At 40.4% G+C, this 19593-nt stretch overlaps 1 protein-coding gene and 1 long non-coding RNA gene across 6 annotated transcripts in view; one reads left to right on the forward strand and one right to left on the reverse strand.

Annotated features, from left to right (window-relative positions):
• Nucleotides 1-898: 898 nt before the first annotated feature.
• Nucleotides 899-17351, reverse strand: SLAMF6 (SLAM family member 6). 4 transcript variants are annotated; one of them, XM_010955646.3, is made up of 8 exons: nt 17203-17351; nt 9474-9806; nt 6396-6656; nt 5791-5913; nt 5436-5474; nt 4301-4338; nt 2606-2680; nt 900-2265 (listed from the first exon to the last, which is right to left on the reverse strand). In XM_010955646.3, the coding sequence occupies exons 1-8, from the start codon at nt 17297-17299 to the stop codon at nt 2212-2214; spliced, it is 1020 nt and encodes a 339-aa protein (XP_010953948.1). In that variant the 5' UTR covers nt 17300-17351; the 3' UTR covers nt 900-2211. The 4 variants fall into 4 exon arrangements, with proteins under 4 accessions (XP_045373092.1, XP_045373090.1, XP_010953948.1 ...); XM_045517133.2 differs by having other exon boundaries at nt 4301-4380; XM_045517136.2 differs by lacking the exon at nt 2606-2680 and having other exon boundaries at nt 899-2265.
• Nucleotides 15407-19593, forward strand: part of LOC123617044 (uncharacterized) — a 42674-nt gene continuing 38487 nt past the window's right edge. Inside the window, exons 1-2 of one of the 2 annotated variants that reach the window (XR_006725133.2) lie at nt 15407-15544; nt 18594-18762. This is a non-coding gene — a long non-coding RNA (uncharacterized LOC123617044). Of the gene's footprint in view, nt 15545-17202; nt 17368-18593; nt 18763-19593 lie in introns of those variants that run through there. The other variant, XR_006725132.2, reaches the window with a different exon arrangement.

Consider the following 19593-nt stretch of genomic DNA (forward strand, 5'->3'; position numbering starts at 1 on the left):
AAAGTTAAAAGATTAAGATATTAAAATGACTATTAACAACAGTCTGTTAATGGATACACAATTTAAAAAATGTGAATTATGACATCAATAGCATAAAGGATGAGAAAGAAAAATGAAAAGCTTTTGTATGCAACTAAAGTTAAACTATGATCAGCTTAAAATAGACTGTTAAAGATATTTTGTGTAAGCCTCAGGGAAACCACAAAGAAAATACCTAAAGAAGATACACAAAAGAAAAAGAGAAAGAAATAAAATGATATCAGTACAAAAACTCATCAAATCACAGAGGAAGAGAGCAAAAGAACTACAAAATAGGAAATAGATAGAAAATATAAAAAATTTAACAAATGGCTGTAGTAAGAACTTACATATCAATAATTACTTATCAATTTAAATGCAAATGGATAAACTTCCCAATCAAAAGCCTTAGAGTGCTTGAACGGATAAAATAGTAAGATCCAACTATATCCTTTCTACAAGAGCCTCACTTTAGGTTTAAGGACAGACATAGGCTGACAGTAAAGGGATGGAAAAAGATATTCTATGCAAATGATAACAGGAAATGAAAGGGTGCTCAACATCACTAATTGTCAAGGAAATGCAAGTCAAAACCACAGCGAGACATCATCTCTCACCTTTTAGGATGGCTATTACTAAAAACATCAAAAGATAAGCGTTGGTGAGAATGTGGAGAAAGGAGAACCCTTGTACACTGTTGGAATGTAAATTGGTGCAGCTACAGTGGAAAACAGTATGGAGTTTCCTGAAAAAAAAAAAAAAAAAAAAAACCAAAAAAAACCCAAAAAACAACTGTATGATCCAGCAATTCTACTTCTGAGTGTATATCAAAAGGATATGAAATTCATGGATGAACTTAGCATAGTGAAATAATCCAGACATAGAACAAATACTACATAATCCTATTTACATGAGGAATCTAAAAGAATTAAACTTATAGAAGCAGAGAGTAGAATGGTGGTTACCAGGGGATAGAAGGAGCTGGAACAGGGAAGGTAGAATAGGGAAGGTGCAGGTCAAAGGATAGAGTTTCAGAGTTTCAGTTACACAAGAGGAGCAAGTCCCAGAGATTTACTGCCTAGCATAGTGCCTATAGTTAACAATATTGTATTTTCTACTTAAAAATTTAAGAGGGTAGACTTTTTTTTTCTTTTTTCATTTTTTAATCAAAGTGTAGTTGATTTATAATGTTTTAGTTTCCGGTGTACAGCAAAGTCATTCAGTTATACACATTTCAATATAGATTATTACAAGCTATTGAATATAGTTCCTGTGCTATACAGTAGGACCTAGCTGTTTACTATTTTGTATATAGTAGCTGGTATCTGATAATCCCGTGCTATCCAAAGCCATGTAGACTCAAGTTTTATCCTAAGTACATTGAGAAGTCTTGCTGGATTTTAAGCAGAGTAGTGAAGGATCTGACTTATATTAAAAACATTACTTTGGCTGTGTCATGTAGAATGGATTGGAGGGAGCCAAGAGCAAAAGTTGGGGAGAGTTGCTTGGAGTTTATTGTAGTATTCCACGTTGAGATGATAATGGTTGTATATAGAGTGGTGGTTGAAGATTTGGAGAAGAGTAGATACGTCCACTATTTGGAGGTAGAGTCCAAAGGGCCTGGTGATAGAAAAGTTGAAGCCAAGGATAACTCAGGTTCCTGGTTTGAGTAAAAGGGCTGATGTACTGCTATCCTCCTTTTTCGGTCTAGAAGACCAAAACTCCAAGAGGTTAGGTAATATGTCCCAGGAGGTATATCTGGTAAATGATGTATCAGGATTTGAGCACAGGTCTGTTCAACTCCAGAGGCAACACATGTAACCACCAGACTGTACTCTCTTCCAGTGAGTCAAAATCCTTCTGCTTTCTAAAAGGAGAGAAGTGGTTGTCTTCTGAACTATAATCTTCTGCCAACCATGACTCCATTTGCTCAGTTACCAAAGGAAAATTCACCATCCATGCATGTTACCTGATGTACTGTCTGGCCTGGAGCAGATTAGAAAATGCTCTTTGCATCATATGCTGGAAATGATGTTATTCCTTGGATGGTTGACCAAGGTAAGCAGGTTCAAGTCTGAAGGACTGGAAGTGATAATCCTAGATATTCAAATTCTGTTGCCAGGCAGAAACTAAGCTCTGTTCTCTCATAGGATCAGGAGAAGAAGTATCATTCCTGAATTCTTTTGAGGTCTTTCAGCAACTTATATGACATGGTGAAGGGTGGTTTACATGGAGTAAATGGGCTTCCTGTAACAGGAAAAAGAGAAAAATAAAGTAGGTCAGTAGGGACCAGAAACTCTTGTGGCTGCAGAGGAGGTACGGAGAGTGCTAATAGGCAGATAGGGATATTGATAGGATAAGGCAGGATTTAAATTAAAAAACAAGTAGATTAAACACTCAGTTTTGTGTCATGATCCTAATACAAGAGAGCTTCTTGGATATGTTTTGGGGATGTCCTGAGATTTTCTGTATCCTCATGGGATTTGTGCATCTGTAAAATGGCTTCTTTACTTTTATTATGTTTGCAAAGTCGTAGGTCTGAGGAGAGAGGTAAGAATCTATGAATAGGGGGCAATCATGGGCTTACCTCTTTGTGTTGATGAACTTTAGAGTAAATTGTGGGGGAATCGCTATTTTTCAAAGGTGTTCGGATTTCTGTTCCCTGTAAAACATAATCATACCGCTCTGGCTCACACAGACAGTGAGAACACGTACTTATGCAGAGATATATTCTTGGGAAAGGCAGTGTGACGAAGGAGAAATTATGTCAAAATTCTTCAGGAGGAAGGCTAGGGAGTGCTTAGCAAGAGTAACTGGAAACCAAGCATCACCAGCTCTCAAACCTGTGAAGGATTAGTCACCTTTCCTGAGCCCCAGACAGAAGTACAACACCCCAGCAAACCAGGGGGTGGGCTTGAGAACCAGAGCGAGATGGAAGGGTGGCCTTGTTGGCAGGTGACGTGAAGGAAAGAAAGCACTCTTGCCCTGCATCCTACCCTACTCTGCCTCCTCCAAGTTTCAAGAACTAACTTGCACACCAGATAGTTATTGTATTATATCTTTACTAACTGTAACAGGAGGTATCACCGGCTCTGTTTTGCCCCTGTGATTCTAATTGCCTGGTCATCACATCATTGGAGTCTACTCAAACTTGGGGAACTGGTAGAAGAGAAACATTTGGTCTTAATAATGGCCCTGTGTGAAATACAAATTCCAGCCATAAAAGAAGTCCCCATGTTCATAGTTTTTACTTGAAAGTTTCAGAGGATTTGATAATAACCTAAATATTCCTTAATTTATTGAAAATGTCACAATGCTTTGCTAAAGAAAAAGTTAACAGATTTGCTGGAGATGAGTTTCTTGGTTTGTTGAGAATGATTCACCTTGTTTTCAAGAGGAAATTGAGAAAGCAGTTGAAATATCTGAAAAAGTGAGAGCACCTCTTTTTGTTTGCTATCTTCAAGAAGCCTACTTTGCAAATACCCATGAGGGGCTTTGTGAGGGGAGATCTGCTCACGGAATCCAAGATTTCTAGCTAGACCATTGCTTCCATCAGTCGAAGAATGCTAGGCTCTCTTGGCTTATTTTTCAGAAGACACGGAAAACTGGCCTCCCAGGATGTGTGGTGTTATTTAGAAATCTATCACTTGCAGGTGCTTTATTTTTGGGTTGATGGGGAGTTACTGATGCATGGCAAGGAGTTCCTGATGCCTGACCAAGGCCATCCTGTTACGTGCTAGAGGGGAGGGGATGTTTGTGGGCTGCTTGTGCCTTTAGTGTCTGCTACTATTGAGGGATTGCAAATTTTTGTTTCTCTTTCCCTCTGAAAAGACTCTTCTGAGCGCCCCTATTTCCCCTACTTCCAGGATGAGACACCCCCTACTACAGAATTATCTCCTTTGGGAACTCTCAAACTTAATTAAGCTCTGATTCATCCAGCAAGTATTTACTGAGCATCGTGCTAAGACACAGGGGAAGAAAGAGGAAGACATAATTTTCACTTCCAGGCAGCTTGTAATTAAGCTGAAGGGACAAGGCTTACTGATGCATTAAGCAGTTAGATGAGGCACTGTAAAGCAGGGTGTAAGTAAGCATTCCGCTGGTGTGAGAGCAGTGGGGGCTAGAAAGTTCCTGCACATAACTCTGCAGCTCCTGGTGCTGCCTTAGCCTCCTCTCAATGGTGTTCGTCATTTGAACCAGTCAGATGATTGTGGTGACAAGTTCTTGAATAATGGCTATAAAAATAATGACTATGGTGGAGTATAAAGTTGAAAGTACTCACCCTGTTTGCAGGGGTGACCTGGGCATACACAGTGTTCCCTGAAGAGAAAGAAGCATACTCTAAGTTCCTCCTGGTCTCTGCTATATTAACACAGGAAGGCACAATCAGTGGCTGAATGAAGGACTCTGGTCTGTTCTCCCAGGACCTTGCCTACATCAGGTCACTTTCTGGCTCCAGGGAGGCAGTTGTTCAAAGCATTGCCCTTCCTTAGGGTTCATTCATTTTTGACAGTCTTTAGAGTTCTAGGTTGAACCAGAACCTGCTCAGCCATGTGATCTATTTCTGACCTCACCTCTTGGGGGTGACATGGTCTTGAGGTACCCCAGCTTCAGAGTCTCTCTCTAGATTCACAGGAAGGGAAGCTTCTGGGACCAAACAGTGGTGCCTACACACTTGCTAGAGAACCTCACTGGCGGGGATAATGGACCCAGGCTGTTTCACATGTATAATACTGTTAAACTTCTCAGAGCTCCTTGGAGTGGGTTTGATTATATTAGAAATAAGGAACTGGAGGCTCAGAAGGTTTTACTGACGTGGACCAAATGCACGTAGAAGTGATGGCACAGGAATTTAAATGCATGCCTGCTGATTCCAAACCTCATGCCATGTCCTCTGTACGTGAAGTCATGTATCTCTCACCCATGAGATGAGACTCAAAGCCAATCTGAGTCCAGAGCCCGTGTTCCTATCTCTGTATCATACTCTCTCCTTTGACTTTGTCTACTCAATGTCCAAGCCCTGGCTGAACAGAGTGATGGGGTCATGCGGTTTCTCTTTGGGACTCTGATGCTCTGCTCCTGTCGTACACTGCACCTGCTGTTGACGATGGGCAGGCCATGAGCCCTGTCACTGATACTTAGTCTCTCCACCAGCAGGGCGGGGAATGACCCTAAGCCCACTCCAAGAAATTGCATGAGTGACTTGTTTGCATTCTTGTAAGGGACCTTGTAGGTCCCACAAGGGACAAACATGCACAGTTTCAGGTCATCTCCCTTTGCACCATCTGGTCCATCTGAGTAATGACATTCCGACTCCCTTCTCTCTCATTATCCAGCCCTCTGACTGGCCCCCTTCCTCTTCCATTTGGCTCTTCCCATCTGTTTTAGGATTGGGAGTTCAGAGTCTGGAAACTCACCAGGACTCTGTGTTTGCCGAGTAGACAAATGGAAGAAACCTGAAAAATAAAATCAGTGAAATTGAAATTTGTGACTGTAGTGAGAGAGGCGTTCCACCCCCTACTCCCATGGGTCTCTCTCTAGAGCGTGTGGTGGAAGGGAACCCGAAAGGGAAGGGCAGGCAGGACCTGAGGCTGGGTCCTGCATTTTCCAGTAGGACAATTTCCTTAGGAGATTAGCACATGAGTATTCACAACCTGAGTGTTGTCCCAGTGAACTAGCTGAGCCAGTCCCTCCTCCCTTTATCTGTCTCCCACAGGAGAGACTCTGAGTTTCTGGAACCTTGGAGGAGAGACAAGTAGGAAGAAAGGAAACCTGTTAATCTTCCCTTCCGAACAAGCAGCCACACAAAGATGACTATGATGACTATACATATCAAAGAAAACACAATTATAATCCATTTGATATCCATGTGTTCACTTTCTTCATTAATAACATCTGAAAAGAAAAAAAAGAAGGAAATTGCACTTGAGACACATTGAGTGAGGCCCAGAATGTTTTTTTAGAACCTGTACTGTGCCAAGTCTTCGAGGCCACGTTTAGGTGCCAGGTGGGTTCATCAATACCCAGAGACACAGGGGGATCTGGGCAGGCTTTCTGGGAGTGGGAGTCCCATATGGCAGACAGGGCAGGGTGCAGCCTGGTAGAGCTGGGGGAGGAAGCAATCCTGCCTTTCCAAGGACTTTGCTCTTCTTGGGCTTTGAGTGGGCTGGAGAAAGGGTTGATGGAGGGGGAGGGGAGTAGGATAGACTTGTAGGGAGAAGTGAGAAGCACAGAGCTCTGGAATGCATCTGTCCTCTCCCAGCATCTCTTGGCTGCCTCCCACTGGGCCACTGTTTTGGGAATCCTGTAGGGCATGAGGGACACTCTGTACCCCACGGCTGCTCAAGGCTCTCAGAGAGACCTGTTCAGACCATTACCTTTGCAGAGACTCTGCACAGGGACAGAGAAGGATGAATTGCTGACAGGATTCTCAGCTATGCAAGTGTAGGTCTCTTCACTGTCATTTTTGGGGTCCCAGGAGATAGTGAGGTTTGCTTCCCTCAGAAGTGTTTTTCCTGAGATCTGCCACCTGAATATGACATCATTTGGATTCTCCACAGAGCAAGTCAGGTGGATCTCACAGGTCACATTGCTAGGTCTTTCAATGTGAGTGACAACTTGTAAGTTCCTTAGTCGTCCTGTATGCAGGAAAAAAAGGCCTGGATTAAGGACAAATGGCTTGGCTCAGCCCTCTGTGAAAAATATCCCTCACCTCAATGTTCTGCATTCCACCTGATACTGCTGTATACTCTGTAAAGAACTCTGCTTGTTCTTCCTAATTGATGGGAATGAGGTCTGGGGTGACCAGATGATGATGACCATCAGTACGTGACAGAGTAGCCCGTGAGAAAAGTGGGAAGGCAAAGACTGGGGTTGCCACCGACTAGTTGAGTGATTTGGGGCTGACCACTTTAGTTTTCTGAGCTCCAGTTTATCCCTGGGGTCCTTTCTAGCCCTTGTTCACTGTCCTTTGTATAAAGGTAATTTGGAGACTAAGCTAAGGGCCAGTCTTCCCTTAGCCAGGTCAGAAACCAGAAGACCAGGCACAAGAGCCCTGTTTCCTTCATCGTCAGACTTCCCTACCTGGAGTGGAAAATAGAAGCTTACCTTCCTTGGGGAACCATATTTCCCCAAAATCTGTGACAATATTGGCTCTCCTTGCGTCTGATGCTGGCTCAAATGATGACAAGGAGACCTTGATGCAGAATGCCAGCAAGTCAGAAAGGGAAATGTTGAGAACTAAAGAATTAGGGAAGGGAGATGTGAAGAAACTGAGAGAGCAAGCAAGCAATTCTGGGGAACAAAGAAATGCACTATATTTGGGCATTTGACAATACATATGATGGAGAAATTTCTGAGAGCAGAGACCTAGTAAGATGACAGTAGCTGTGAATCAATGGGGACATGGAAGCAGTACAGAAAAGCCCACTGACCTAGACTTGGCCTGTGGGCTGAAATAAAGATGACCCAGTGAAGAGCAGAATGACTCCAACTGTCTGATTAGAAGAGACTGAGCAATGCTTTAAGCTTAGCAAACTGAGTAGAGGTGGCAAAACGTACCTTGCTAGAACAGAAGTTTCATGTAGCGGCAAGAGTGTTGGATACGAAGTTAGGAAGATCTAGGTTAGAATCATGGCTTTGTCATTTACTGGCTACATGACCATGGACAAATTTTAATCTCTTCATGCCTCACTCTCCTCATCTGTAAAACTGAGCAATAATACCTACTTCTTGGGCAATTATGAGAATTGAGTGAGAGAGTGCCTAGCATAGCAATGGCAAATTTGGCATGAATATTACATCTCCTTTAACCAGTGTCCATTGCTGACCTCACAAATCTGTCTTGATACATTTCTCCACTTGAGGTATATATAGTTACTTACTTGACATTTCCACCAGGATATAATGTTTTTCTCCAATTCAACATGTTCAAAAGGACTCCTGTTTTTTCTCCCCCAAAACTTCTCAGTCTGCAGCTTTCCCCATCTTAGTTGAGGACAACTGCATCCATCCAGTCGCCCAAGCCAAAAGCCCCAGAGTCATCTCTGACTCATCTTTTCATCTCATTGTCCCACATGAGGAAGTCTTGGTGGCTTTACCTTCAAAATATATCCAGAATCCAACCACTTCTCACTATCTCCACTGCTACCACTCTGGTTCAAGCCAGCATTATCTCTTGCTTGGATTGTTGTAATGTCTTCCTAATGGGTCCAGTGGCTTCCACCCTTGTCCCTTGCAGTCTAATCTCAACAGAGCAGCCAAAGAGATCCTTTAAACAAGTAAGTCAAACCATATTAATTCTCTACAAAACCCTCTGATAGTTCTCTGTTCACTAAGAGTAGAGGCTGAGATCCCTGTGATGGCTCTCAGAGCCTTATACGATGAGGCCCCCTACTTCCTGAATGACCTCACTTCCTGTTACTCTCCCCCTCACTCTGCTTCTTGCTGTTTGACTCCCCTGATGTTCCTTGAGCCTGCCAGACGCAGGGGAGTGCCTCTGCCAGATGGCTCTGCATCCAGATAGCTGCCTGGCTCACTCACCTACAACAGGTCTTGACTCAAATGTCATCTTCTCAATGAGGCCCTGTTATGATCACTCCATTTAAAATTGACCTCTGCTCTCTGGCACTCCTGATGCACCTTAAGCTGTTCTCATCTCTTTTCTCCATATTACTTTTGGCTTACTTACATACTGTGTCATTTGTTTATATATTGTGTATTGTTTACTATCTCCTCTGTATTCCCTACCTAGAATGTCAGCTCCATGAGGGCAGGGATCTTTGTCTGTTCTGCTCACTGATGTATTTCAAGTGCCTAAAACAGTGTCTCACCATTGCCTATGGTTAACAAATATTGTTGACTCAGTGAAAAAGATTAACATGGCTCTAACATATTTCTTAACATTGAGCCCTAGGCATTTACTCCCAATTAATTGATATTGGCCTGTAAGATCAAATCTTTGCTATCCCTAGCCTGGAACGTACAGAATAACTGGTCAATGTTTTTAAAAAAAAGACCTATATAGTTTATATCTTAACATTCCTTTGCACTATTGTAAAACATGTTGGTGTAGCTTACACGTCTGTTTGTGTATGAGCCTTTGAAGGAGAGGTACTCCAAAAGGCATTGAGAAATCTTTGGCATTGAGCCTCAGGAGTGTGATTGTTGCAGAAGAAGTAGTGCTTGGTCCTTTAAATATTGGCAGAAGAAAATTGTCTCAACAAGTGTGATGGAGTCTGGTATGAGGTCTAGGAGTGACAAGATGTAGGTTCTAATCTCAGATCTGTCACTAACTGTCATGCAATGCCACTGAATTGTTCTACTGCTGGACCTCAGTCTGTCTCCAAATGCCATGCTTTTAAGCACTAGACTGTAGTGCACACTTGCAGTCACACTGAATTGAAACATGTAATGTTTTTCAGTCCATACATAATTAAACCCCAAGTTTGACTCACTGAAGATCCTCAGATCGTAAGTGGACAACACTGAAGAGCTCACTGTGGTTTTCTGGGCCTTGTAAAATCCTGCGTCTGCCATTGTCAGATTGCTGAGCTGCAAGGAGTAGGAATCGGTGACAGTCAATCGATTTTTCCGTTGTGGATCAGTCACGTATTTTAGTGGACTTTGTTTTTCATTTAACTGTATGAAGGTGATAGATATTCCATTGTGAAGCCAGGTGATGGATGTGACATTCTCTTCTGCAGAAAACTTCAGGGGAAAAGTGACCGACTCCCCCAGAGCCCGGTTTACAATCAATGGGCTTGAGCTGGTTTGTGAAACTGTGTTCCCTGTGAACACAGAAAGGAGACTGCTATAACTTTCCCCACACTCCCCCTGCTCCCCGCACCCTTTCTCCTTACTTTGTCAAGTCTGTTGGAGCTCTCTGGTACAGAAGCTCAGAGATGTGATGAAGAGGGAAAGGATTAGGAGAAATGTTGAAATGGGCAATCAAGGAGGCTCCATTCTCAACAAAATATCTGGCATTTTTGGTTAATGAGTAGTTGGTCCAGATGATCCTGGCCAGTCTACCCTCCCACACTGGCTGGTCACTCCTGGGTCATGGCCACACTATCTGGCCCCAGCCTCTGAGTTATCTGGGCATGAGATGGAGAGGGAAGACTGCATCAACTCCCTGTTGCAGACTCCAAATTCCACAAGTCTCTGTTGATGAAATATAATTAAAGCCCGACATTTACTAAATACTTACTGTGTTCAACATAGTAGGCTTGTGAGACAGAGAACGAAAAATAGATATTTATAGTTCTTCTTATACATTGTTTCATCTGATGCCAACAACAATTCAGTGAGGTAGGTAGGATGAATATTATTATTGCCATTTATAGACAAGGAACTGAGGCACCGAGAGGTTAATTTTCCCAGGGTTACACAGTTAAAGAATAACAGAGTCAGGATTCAGACCCAACCACTTTGACTGTAACTATTTTTTGCTCTTTTCATGACACCAGAAGATATCTTTTCTGCTCTCAGAAAGATTATAGTCTAGCAGTTGAGAAGATAAAAACTGATAATTATAAAAGTGATGCCTGTAACTTCAAAGTAGCATACAATGGCCATACTCTCATGAGCTTATCTCAGAACCATTCATGTTTGAGCAAAAAAAGGTAAAATGGTTATAATCATTCTTAAAGAAGATGCTTCCTTAGCATCATTTGCCAAATTCCTAGCATTTATCAAACCATTTTGTAGTCCTCTGTTTACTTTTTGTCAGCACTGTGCCTGACATAAAGTAGGATCTGGAGTGTTTGAGTGAATCAATGAATAACCATTGCCACAACCTCAGCCTTCTCAAGAGCTCTTAGTTCTCAGGAGAGGATCTAAGTAGGGGAGGAAATGTCTCTTGAAAGTGTGATGCTCGGCTCCCGGGTAAGCTCACACTTCTCTCTGTCTTGAAATGTCATGTGCATGCCCATCACATGAACACCACAATCATCAAGTCCCCCTCTGTACTACATCTTTCCCATCAGCACTTTAACAGGCTGTTATTTGTCATCTTGACCCTTCTTCCCTTTTGGAATCACATGGGTGAGTACCACAAACAAATATCTTTTTTTTTGTCTGCAAAATTTTGTCATATATTCTTTGGTTCAGTGATATGCATCCTGTAAATTAGAGGTTGGTTAACATTTCCTATAAATTAGAGACAGAGAGTAAATAGTATTTTAGGCTTTTAGTTATGTGATATCCATCATAGCTACTCAAACTCTGCCTTTGTATCACAAAAACAACCATAGACAATAGGTAGACAAAATGGGTGTGGCTGTTCCTCAACAAGCAAAATCTTGAGCAAGAAAAAAAATCCAGATACAAATAGAACACAATGGTATGCTTCCATTTACTTAAAGTTAAAAAAAGGCAAAACAAATCAATTCTTTTAGAAGTTGGGATAGAGCTACCGTTGAGGAGGAGGGAGGGATAGCAATTAAGAGAGAGCATAAAGCGGGTATTCTAGGCTGCTGTTAACGTGCTATTTCTTAACCCGTGTTTGGATACACAGATTTGTTTATTCTTCATATGATAATTTATCAAGCTGACACTTGGGATTTGTACAGTTTTCTCTTTGTATGCTATATTTCAGTAAAAGAGGTTAAAAGTAACAACAGAAAACAAAATAGTTACAGTGATGTATAAGGACTGAGATGATCTGGTCATTTTTCTCTCTTTGACCTAATTTCCTATAACTCTCCCTCTCTTTCACTTTGTTCTCACTATGCTGGCCTGGCTATTCCTTGAACAGGCCAAGGTTGTACACTCACTTGTAATTCCCTCTTCCTGAATGCCCTTCCCCAGGTATCCACATGGCTCACTCTGTCATCTCCATAAGGCCTTTAATGCAGACATTAAACATGCAGATTGTTTTCCTCTATTTTCCATAATCTCAAGGGTAGAGATTATGCTTATTATCTCTTTAATCCTAGCACTTACAAAACTGGACAGTAGCATGTAAATCAATGAAGTTGGAACACTCCCTCATACCATACACAAAAATAAACTCAAAATGGTTTAAAGACTTAAACATAAGACAGGACACTGTACACCTCTTGGAAGAAAACACAGGCAAAACATTATCTGACATAAATCTCAGCAATGTTGTCCCAGGGCAGTCTACCAAGGCAATAGAAATAAGAGCAAAAATAAACAAATGGAACCTAATTAAACTTATAAACTTTTGCACAGCAAAGGAAAGCATAAGCAAAACAAAAAGACAACCTACACAATGGGAGAAAATATTTACAAATGGTTTAATTTCTAGAATATAAGAACAGCTCATACAACTTAGCAACAACAACAAAACAACCCAATCCAAAAATGGGCAGAAGACCTAAAGACGCAATTCTCCAATGAAAACACACAAATGGCCAATAGGCACATGAAAAAAATTATCAATAAACTAATTATCAGAGAAGTGCAAATCAAATCTAGTGAGGTATCACCTCACATCAGTCAGATTGGCCATCATTAAAAAGTCCACAAATGATAAATGCTGGAGAGGGTGTGCAGGAGAGGGAACCCTCCTACATTGTTGGTGGGAATGTAGTTTGGTGCAGTCATTATGGAAAACAGTATGGAGATTCCTCACAAAACTAAAAATAGACTTACCATATGATCCACCATTCCCACTCCTGGGCATATATCCTGAGGGAACTCAAATTTGAAAAGATACATGCACCCTGATGTTCATAGCAGCACTATATACAAGATCCAAGACATGGAAATAACCTAAATGTCCATTGACAGATGACTGGATAAAGAAGCTGTGGTATATTTACATAATGGAATACTACTCAGCCATAAAAAGGAATGAAATAATGCCATTTGCAGTAACATGGATAGATCTGGAGATGGTCATTCTAAGTGAAGTAAGCCAGAAAGAGCACTTATATGTGGAATCTAAAAAAAAAAAAAAAAAGAACTTATTTGCAAAACAGAAACAGACTCATAGACACAGAAAACAAACTTATGGTTACCAGGGCAGGAAGGGAGTGAGAAAGGATAAATTGGGAGTTTGAGACTTGCAGATACTAACTAAAATATATAAAATAGATAAACAGCAAGTTTATACTGTATAGCACAGGGAATCATATTCATTATCTTATAGTAACTTAAGGTGAAAAAGAATATGAAAATGAATATATGTGTGCTCATGTATGACTGAAGCATTATGCTGTACACAAGAAATTGACACAATATTGTAAACTGACTATACTTCAATAAAAATATATATACAAAAAAACTTAAAAAAAGAATGAATGATAAAATTTTTTTTTTAATTAAAAAAAGAAGTAGATAATGCTGCTCGGGGGAAGGAGAGTCATTGGATTACAATCTCTCAGCAGAAGAGTTTGCAAGTTTTTGATTCAAAACCTCAGAATCACTTGGCTGGCCCACATGTATTGGCTGTGTGTACATTTCCTACCACTGTTATTTCTTGGACATCAGGCTACCTATATCTGCTTCTTGCAGACACATTCAAAGAATTAGTTCTTATTTCTCCCTCCCTCCAACCTCAATATGAATAAAGTCTCATGTGTGTGGTCCATGGAGCAGCATTGGAGTTACCTGGAAGCTTGTTATAAATGCAGAATCTTAGCCAGAATCAGTGTTATAATAAGACTCCCTAATAGTTTGTATGCATATTAACACTTGACAAGTTCCCACCTAGAAAGAATAAAATGCAGAAACAAATGAGATTCATTTTCTCCAGGGCATAATGATGTCTGATTTCATTTATACCTATTAGGATTATTTCTTAACATGGTTTATCTTTTCAGCTAAATATTCTAAAAGAGCAAGTTATTGTCTGACCCACTTGAAAGAATGTAGGCTGGCATGCGTTGTCTTCCTTCCTGTTTGTTTTCAAGATTGATTTTATTTGGGTCATACTCTTGTCACAGTGGTTTTCTTTCCCTTCCTTAATGACTCCAAACTCTTCCCTGCATCACAGCCTTGGCACATGTGATTCCCACTGCTTCAAATGCTTTTTTATTAAATTGAAGTATAGTTAAGTTACAATGCTGTATTGTTTTCTGGTGTATAGCAAACTGACTCAGTTATATATACATAGATTCTTTTTCATTATAGGTTATTACAAGTTATCAAATATAGTTCTGTGTGCTATACAGTAGGACCTTGTTGTTTATCTATTCTGTATATAGTAGTTTGTATCTGCTAATCCCAAACTTCCAATTTATCTCTCCCCTTCTTTCCCCTTTGGTAACCATAAGCTTGTTTTCTATGTCTGTGAGTCTTTCTGTTTTGTAAATAAGTTCATTTATGTCATTTAAAAAGTTTCCACCACATAAGTGATACTGTATGGCTCAATAACAGAAAAACAAACAACTCATCAAAAAATGGGCAGAAGATCTAAACAGACATTTCTCTGAAGAAGACATACAGATGGGCAATAGGCACGTGAAAAAATGCTCGATATTGCTAATTATCAGAGAAATGCAAATCAAAACTACAATGAGGTATCACCTCACACCAGTCAGAATGGCCATCACTAAAAAGCCCACAAATGATAAATGCTGGAGAGGCTGCGGAGAAATGAGAACCTTCCTAACGCTGTTGGTGGGAAAGTTATTTGATGCAGCCACTATGGAGAACAGTATGGAGGTTCCTTAAAAACTAAAAATAGACTTACCATATGATTTAGCAATCCCACGCCTGAACATATATCGAGAGAAAACTCTAATTCAAAAAGACACATGCACCCTAATGTTCTTAGCAGCCTATTTACAATAGCCCAGACATGGAATGTCCATTGGCAGATGACTGGATAAAGAAGATGTGCTATATATACACAATGGAATACTACTCAACCATAAAAAGGAATGAAATAATGCCATTTGTAGCAACATGGATGGGCCTAAAGATTATCATACTAAGTGAAGGAAGTCAGGCAGAAATAAAAAGTATCATATGATATCACTTATATGTGGAATTGAATACTTCTTCATTAAACGACTCCTTGTTTGAATATTCACACTCTTTAAATATCAGATGGATGCTACCTTTCCAGAAAATCCTTTTCACATCGCCTCATCAAAAGCAGATCCCCTGGTTTTTCTCTCATATGGTAGGTACCCTGTTGTTTTCTTCCTAGCATCACAGTTTGTAATTACACACACATTTATGGGAATATGTAACTGTGTCTAAACTAAGTAGCATAGTGGAACAGTTAAAAGCACCGACTCTGTAGCCAGGCTCCCGGATTTCTAACCCTGGCAATCACTGCTCTCCTCCCGGGCCTCAGAACACCTGCAGACACATTCAACTATGTTTCTTTTTCTACCCCTTCCCCACTTCCTCCATAACAGTGTGACATTAAGCAGATTACTTAAGGGTATTTCCTCTTGCTTGAAGGGAGGAGAGGAACAGTGTATATTTCATAGGGCCCTTATGAGAAGTATTGATGGAGATGGGGAGAAGCAGGGGAATTTTAACCAGAAGACATCCTGAATATTTAATTTTAGAGATGGGCTCAGTTTTGCAAGGAGGCAAACAGGTGGGTCTCTGCTCCCAGGCCACCTCTCTGGCCCTTGAATGTATGAATTAATTCTTCCCTTTTCTGCATCTTATACATACTTTCCAATTTCCGTTCTCCTCCCACTTTTCTCCTTAGCTTCATCTATTATTTCTATGCTGTGACTTCAAAGCGTCCAGCCTTGGCTCTACTTCTAGTCCTAAATTTCCAGCTGTTTTCAGGAAATTTTCTCATAGATATCACACTAACATCATAAAATTAGTAAGTCCAAAATTGAAATCACCTTCGTCTTCATGGTTGCTCTCTCCTCCCCTCAATTTTGTCACCTTCTTTAGCTACCCTGTCTGAAATTTCACTGCCCCCAATATTTTATACCCTCTTTCCCTGCTTGATTTATTTCCTTCGTATCAGTTATCACTATCCACTATACTGTTTCATTTATTTATCTTGTTTATAGTTTGTCTCCCCTGCTAAAAATGTTGACTCCACAAGGGCAGGAATTTTTGCCTGCTTTGTTCATGGTGTATTCCCAGAAACTAGAACAGTGCCAAGTATCCAGTAGGTGCTAAATGGATATTGATTGGATGACAATAAATTCTCTTTACCCCTTATTCCCAATGCCAGGTCATCTAGTTAATTCTTCATCTGTGGTGATTCTTTCGTCTGTCCTTCTTTCTCTTGTACCGCTGCCATGTTTAACCGTCACTCTTTCTCAAGTGCGGGAGCTCATGAGTGTTTCTCAAGACTATTACAAGAGCTTGCCACCTACTGGCTAATGAAATTTGAGCGAGCTATTTAAAAAGAGGATGCTCATAGTATAGACTCACAGAACTGTCATAAAGCTTACGTATATAATGCAAGTACAGCATTTGACCCAGTGTCTGGGACAGTATAATGAATATCATACTTGTTTTTATCCGCTACCCTGGGCTAGTTCTGGGTTCAATGAATATTAACTATTTTTATCTGCTATCCCGGGCTAGTTCTGGGCGAGATTTCCTGTCTTGTCTCCTGCCCCATCTGTCCTTAATTTTTATACTTTGGCGCCAGTGGACCACTTGTGTTTCCCAAAATGTGGCATTATGTTTTCCATGGAATGGGCAGCAGGGGATGAGAAGCAGGCAGAATCAGTTAGTTCCTTTCCGTCTGCCGTATTAAGTACTGCTGGACTAGCTAGCCCCTGATTTGCATCAAAGGAAAGGAGAGATGGAGAATGCTTTTTTCCCCACAGTAAGCAAAAACAGAGAGGGCTATTTCTAGTGTTTCAGTTGGGCTCAGAAATCTTGACTAAACCTAATCATAGATTTTCAGTATTTTCAGTGAAGATCATGGGGCTCAGGAGGAACACGTAACCTACATGAGCTCACACAGCAAGATACTAGCTAAATTTGGTGAGCGGGCCTCTTTTCTTAATCATAGCCCCAGAAAAGCTCATTTCCCAAGCCCCAGCAGATAATTCCCTTAAATGCAGACACAGTTGATATTGTTAATTCTGAACCCTCTCAGGCCATAAGCTTTCTAAGTTGAGAGGCAAAAGCAGTTTCTCAGGCACCACTGTGAGCCCCACCCGATCCCCTGGCAGAGAGAAAGAGAGACAGACACCTAGGTGGTTTAGACTAAGCAAGCTGCACAAAACCAGGAGTCACTCAGTGACCACATGGGTCTGCGTCAGCATTTACCTGGGCCAAGGCAGAAGACAAGCGGGAGAGAGTGGAACAGCCAGATCATGCTGTCAGCAGTGGAGACTGGAGCTGGAGCCCTCACGGCAGTCAACATCCTTGCAATTCTGTCATAAACCGAAAATGCTTCTTTTGACACTTCCCCCTTCCTCTCTAGGAGGCGTGGTAAGATCTTCCTTCCTACTAACAGTCCTAATTTTATTATTTTTCTATTTACTCTTTTCTTCTGAGCAAAGCACAAAAATCTTAAGTGTGCAATGTGAATTGGAATTTTCACTTTGTATCTATATACCTTACAATTTTTCTTTTTGCTGTGGTAAAGCAATCTAAATTTTATATTGTGGTTAGGTAACCTGAATTTTGCTGTTTTAACTGTCAGTACATTTTCAGTGTTGTGCAGCCACCCACATCATGTATTTTTAAACCATTTTCATTACCTTTGATGTTTGAATTACAAGAAATATTTATTTGGTCATTCAGATGACCAAATTTCTCATATATATTTGGTCTTTGTCCACAGTTCCTGGCTCATGGCTCTCAAAACCCTTGGACTTTCTTGAGTCATTAGAGCAATGTGAACATCTTTTGTTATACTATTGGTCCCTTGTCCTTAGTTTCAGAAATCTCTGCAGAGTTTGGGTTTTTTGAGCATTAACCACCTGCGCTCCTTGTTTGGTGCCTACAATGAGTGCTGCACTATTCTTCACCACAACCTGGCATCAGTAGATTGTCTTTACTGTTCCCAGGCAAGCAGACCCAAGTTTGGTTCAGTAACAAGTCCTTAACCTGTGGAACCTGATGCTACCTCCGGGCAGAGAGTGTCAGAATTGAATTGCATTATAGGCTACCTACTGGTGTTGGAGAATTCCTAATTGGTGTGGAACCAGCCCCCCACCTGCAACATTGGAATTGCATGCAGAATCTTCTGCTACCCCAAATGGTATCTCTGTAACCATTAAGCAACAGCTCCCTGTTTACCCTGTCCCTCAGTCCCTAGTAACCTCTTATCTATTTTCTGTTTCTATGAGTTCTAGATACCTCATATAAGTGGACCCATACAATATTTGCTCTTTTGTGTCTGGCTTATTTCACATGGCATGACATCCTCTAGATGTATCCCTGTTGTAGCATGTATCCGAATGTCATTCTATTTTTAATGGCTGAATAGTATTCCATGATTTATATACACTATGTTCATTCATTCATCTGCTTATGAACACTTTTGCATATGCATATCCCCCACTTTTCTAAAGTTCATTTTATGCCGCTATGCTTTTATGAAAGACCTACATTAGTACTTATTTTTGCTAACTAAAATAAATCTAAAGAGGATTTTCACATTGATGAGAAGAGGTGAAAAGCGAAAACAGTGATCAGTGTTTGTTCTGCAGGAGCCAGAGGCAGTGTGCACCCTGAGCAGTGAGAACGGCACTACCAAGCTCCTTCCCCAAGAACTACACTCAGTATCTCAATGTCAACCCATCATGGCTTTGAACTCTGTGAGCATCTGTGCTTCATCTTTACTTATTTTGTGAGTCTGTAAGCAAGATGTGTCCTAAGGTAATTGTTTCTTTGCTTTATGTCTTCTCTGCTTACATAAGGTTTCATAGGAACACTCTACTTTTGGATAGTGGGGAAACCTGTACTGTGAATAATGTTGTGGTGAACATTGATGTATATGTGTCTGTTTTAGTGCTTGCTTTCAATGCCTTTGGATATATCCCCAGGAGCAGAATTACTGGAGCACAGAGTAATTCTATGTTTAGCTTTTTGAGGAATTGCCAAAATGTTTTCCATAGTGGCTGCACAATTTTACATTCACACCAGCAATGTGTAAGAGTTCTGATTTCTCCATATCCTTGCCAACATTTGTTATTTCTGTTTCTTTTGTATTTAAATTGTTTTATTAGTTCTAATTTTAAAAATTGAAGTATAGGTGATTCACAATATTGTGTTAGTTTCTGTGTACAGCGAAGTGATTCAGTTATACATAAATATATTGTTTTTCATATTCTTTTCCATTATAGATTATCACAAGGTAGCAAATATAGTTTCCTGTGCTATACAATGGGACATTGTTGTTTACTCATTTTATATATAGTAGTTTGTATCTGCTGATCTCAGATTCCTAATTTTATCCCACTCCCTTCTTTCCCCTTTGGTAACTGTAAGTTTGTTTTCTATGTCTATGAGTCTGTATCTGTTTTGTAAATAAGTTTATTTGTATCATATTTTAGATTCCACCTATAAGTGTTCCACCTATAAGTGATATCATATGATATTTTTCTTTCTCTTTCTGGCTTAACTTCACTTAGTATGTCAATCTCCAGATCTATCCATGTTGTTGCAAATGGCATTATTTCATTCTTTTTTATGGCTGAGTAGTATTCC

This window comes from Camelus bactrianus, chromosome 21 (assembly GCF_048773025.1).
Source record: "Camelus bactrianus isolate YW-2024 breed Bactrian camel chromosome 21, ASM4877302v1, whole genome shotgun sequence".
Classification (NCBI taxonomy): Eukaryota; Metazoa; Chordata; class Mammalia; order Artiodactyla; family Camelidae; genus Camelus; species Camelus bactrianus.

Excerpts from the sequence above, each read along its gene's own strand:
- SLAMF6 (XM_045517133.2), bottom strand. The coding sequence starts at position 17,299 with ATGTTGACTGCCGTGAGGGCTCCAGCTCCAGTCTCCACTGCTGACAGC. Across the intron at positions 9,807-17,202 it reads TGTCTTCTGCCTTGGCCCAG|GGAACACAGTTTCACAAACC; the intron begins GTAAATGCTGAC and ends CTGTGTTCACAG. Across the intron at positions 5,475-5,790 it reads TCGGAAGGGAAGATTAACAG|GTTTCTTCCATTTGTCTACT; the intron begins GTTTCCTTTCTT and ends TTTATTTTTCAG.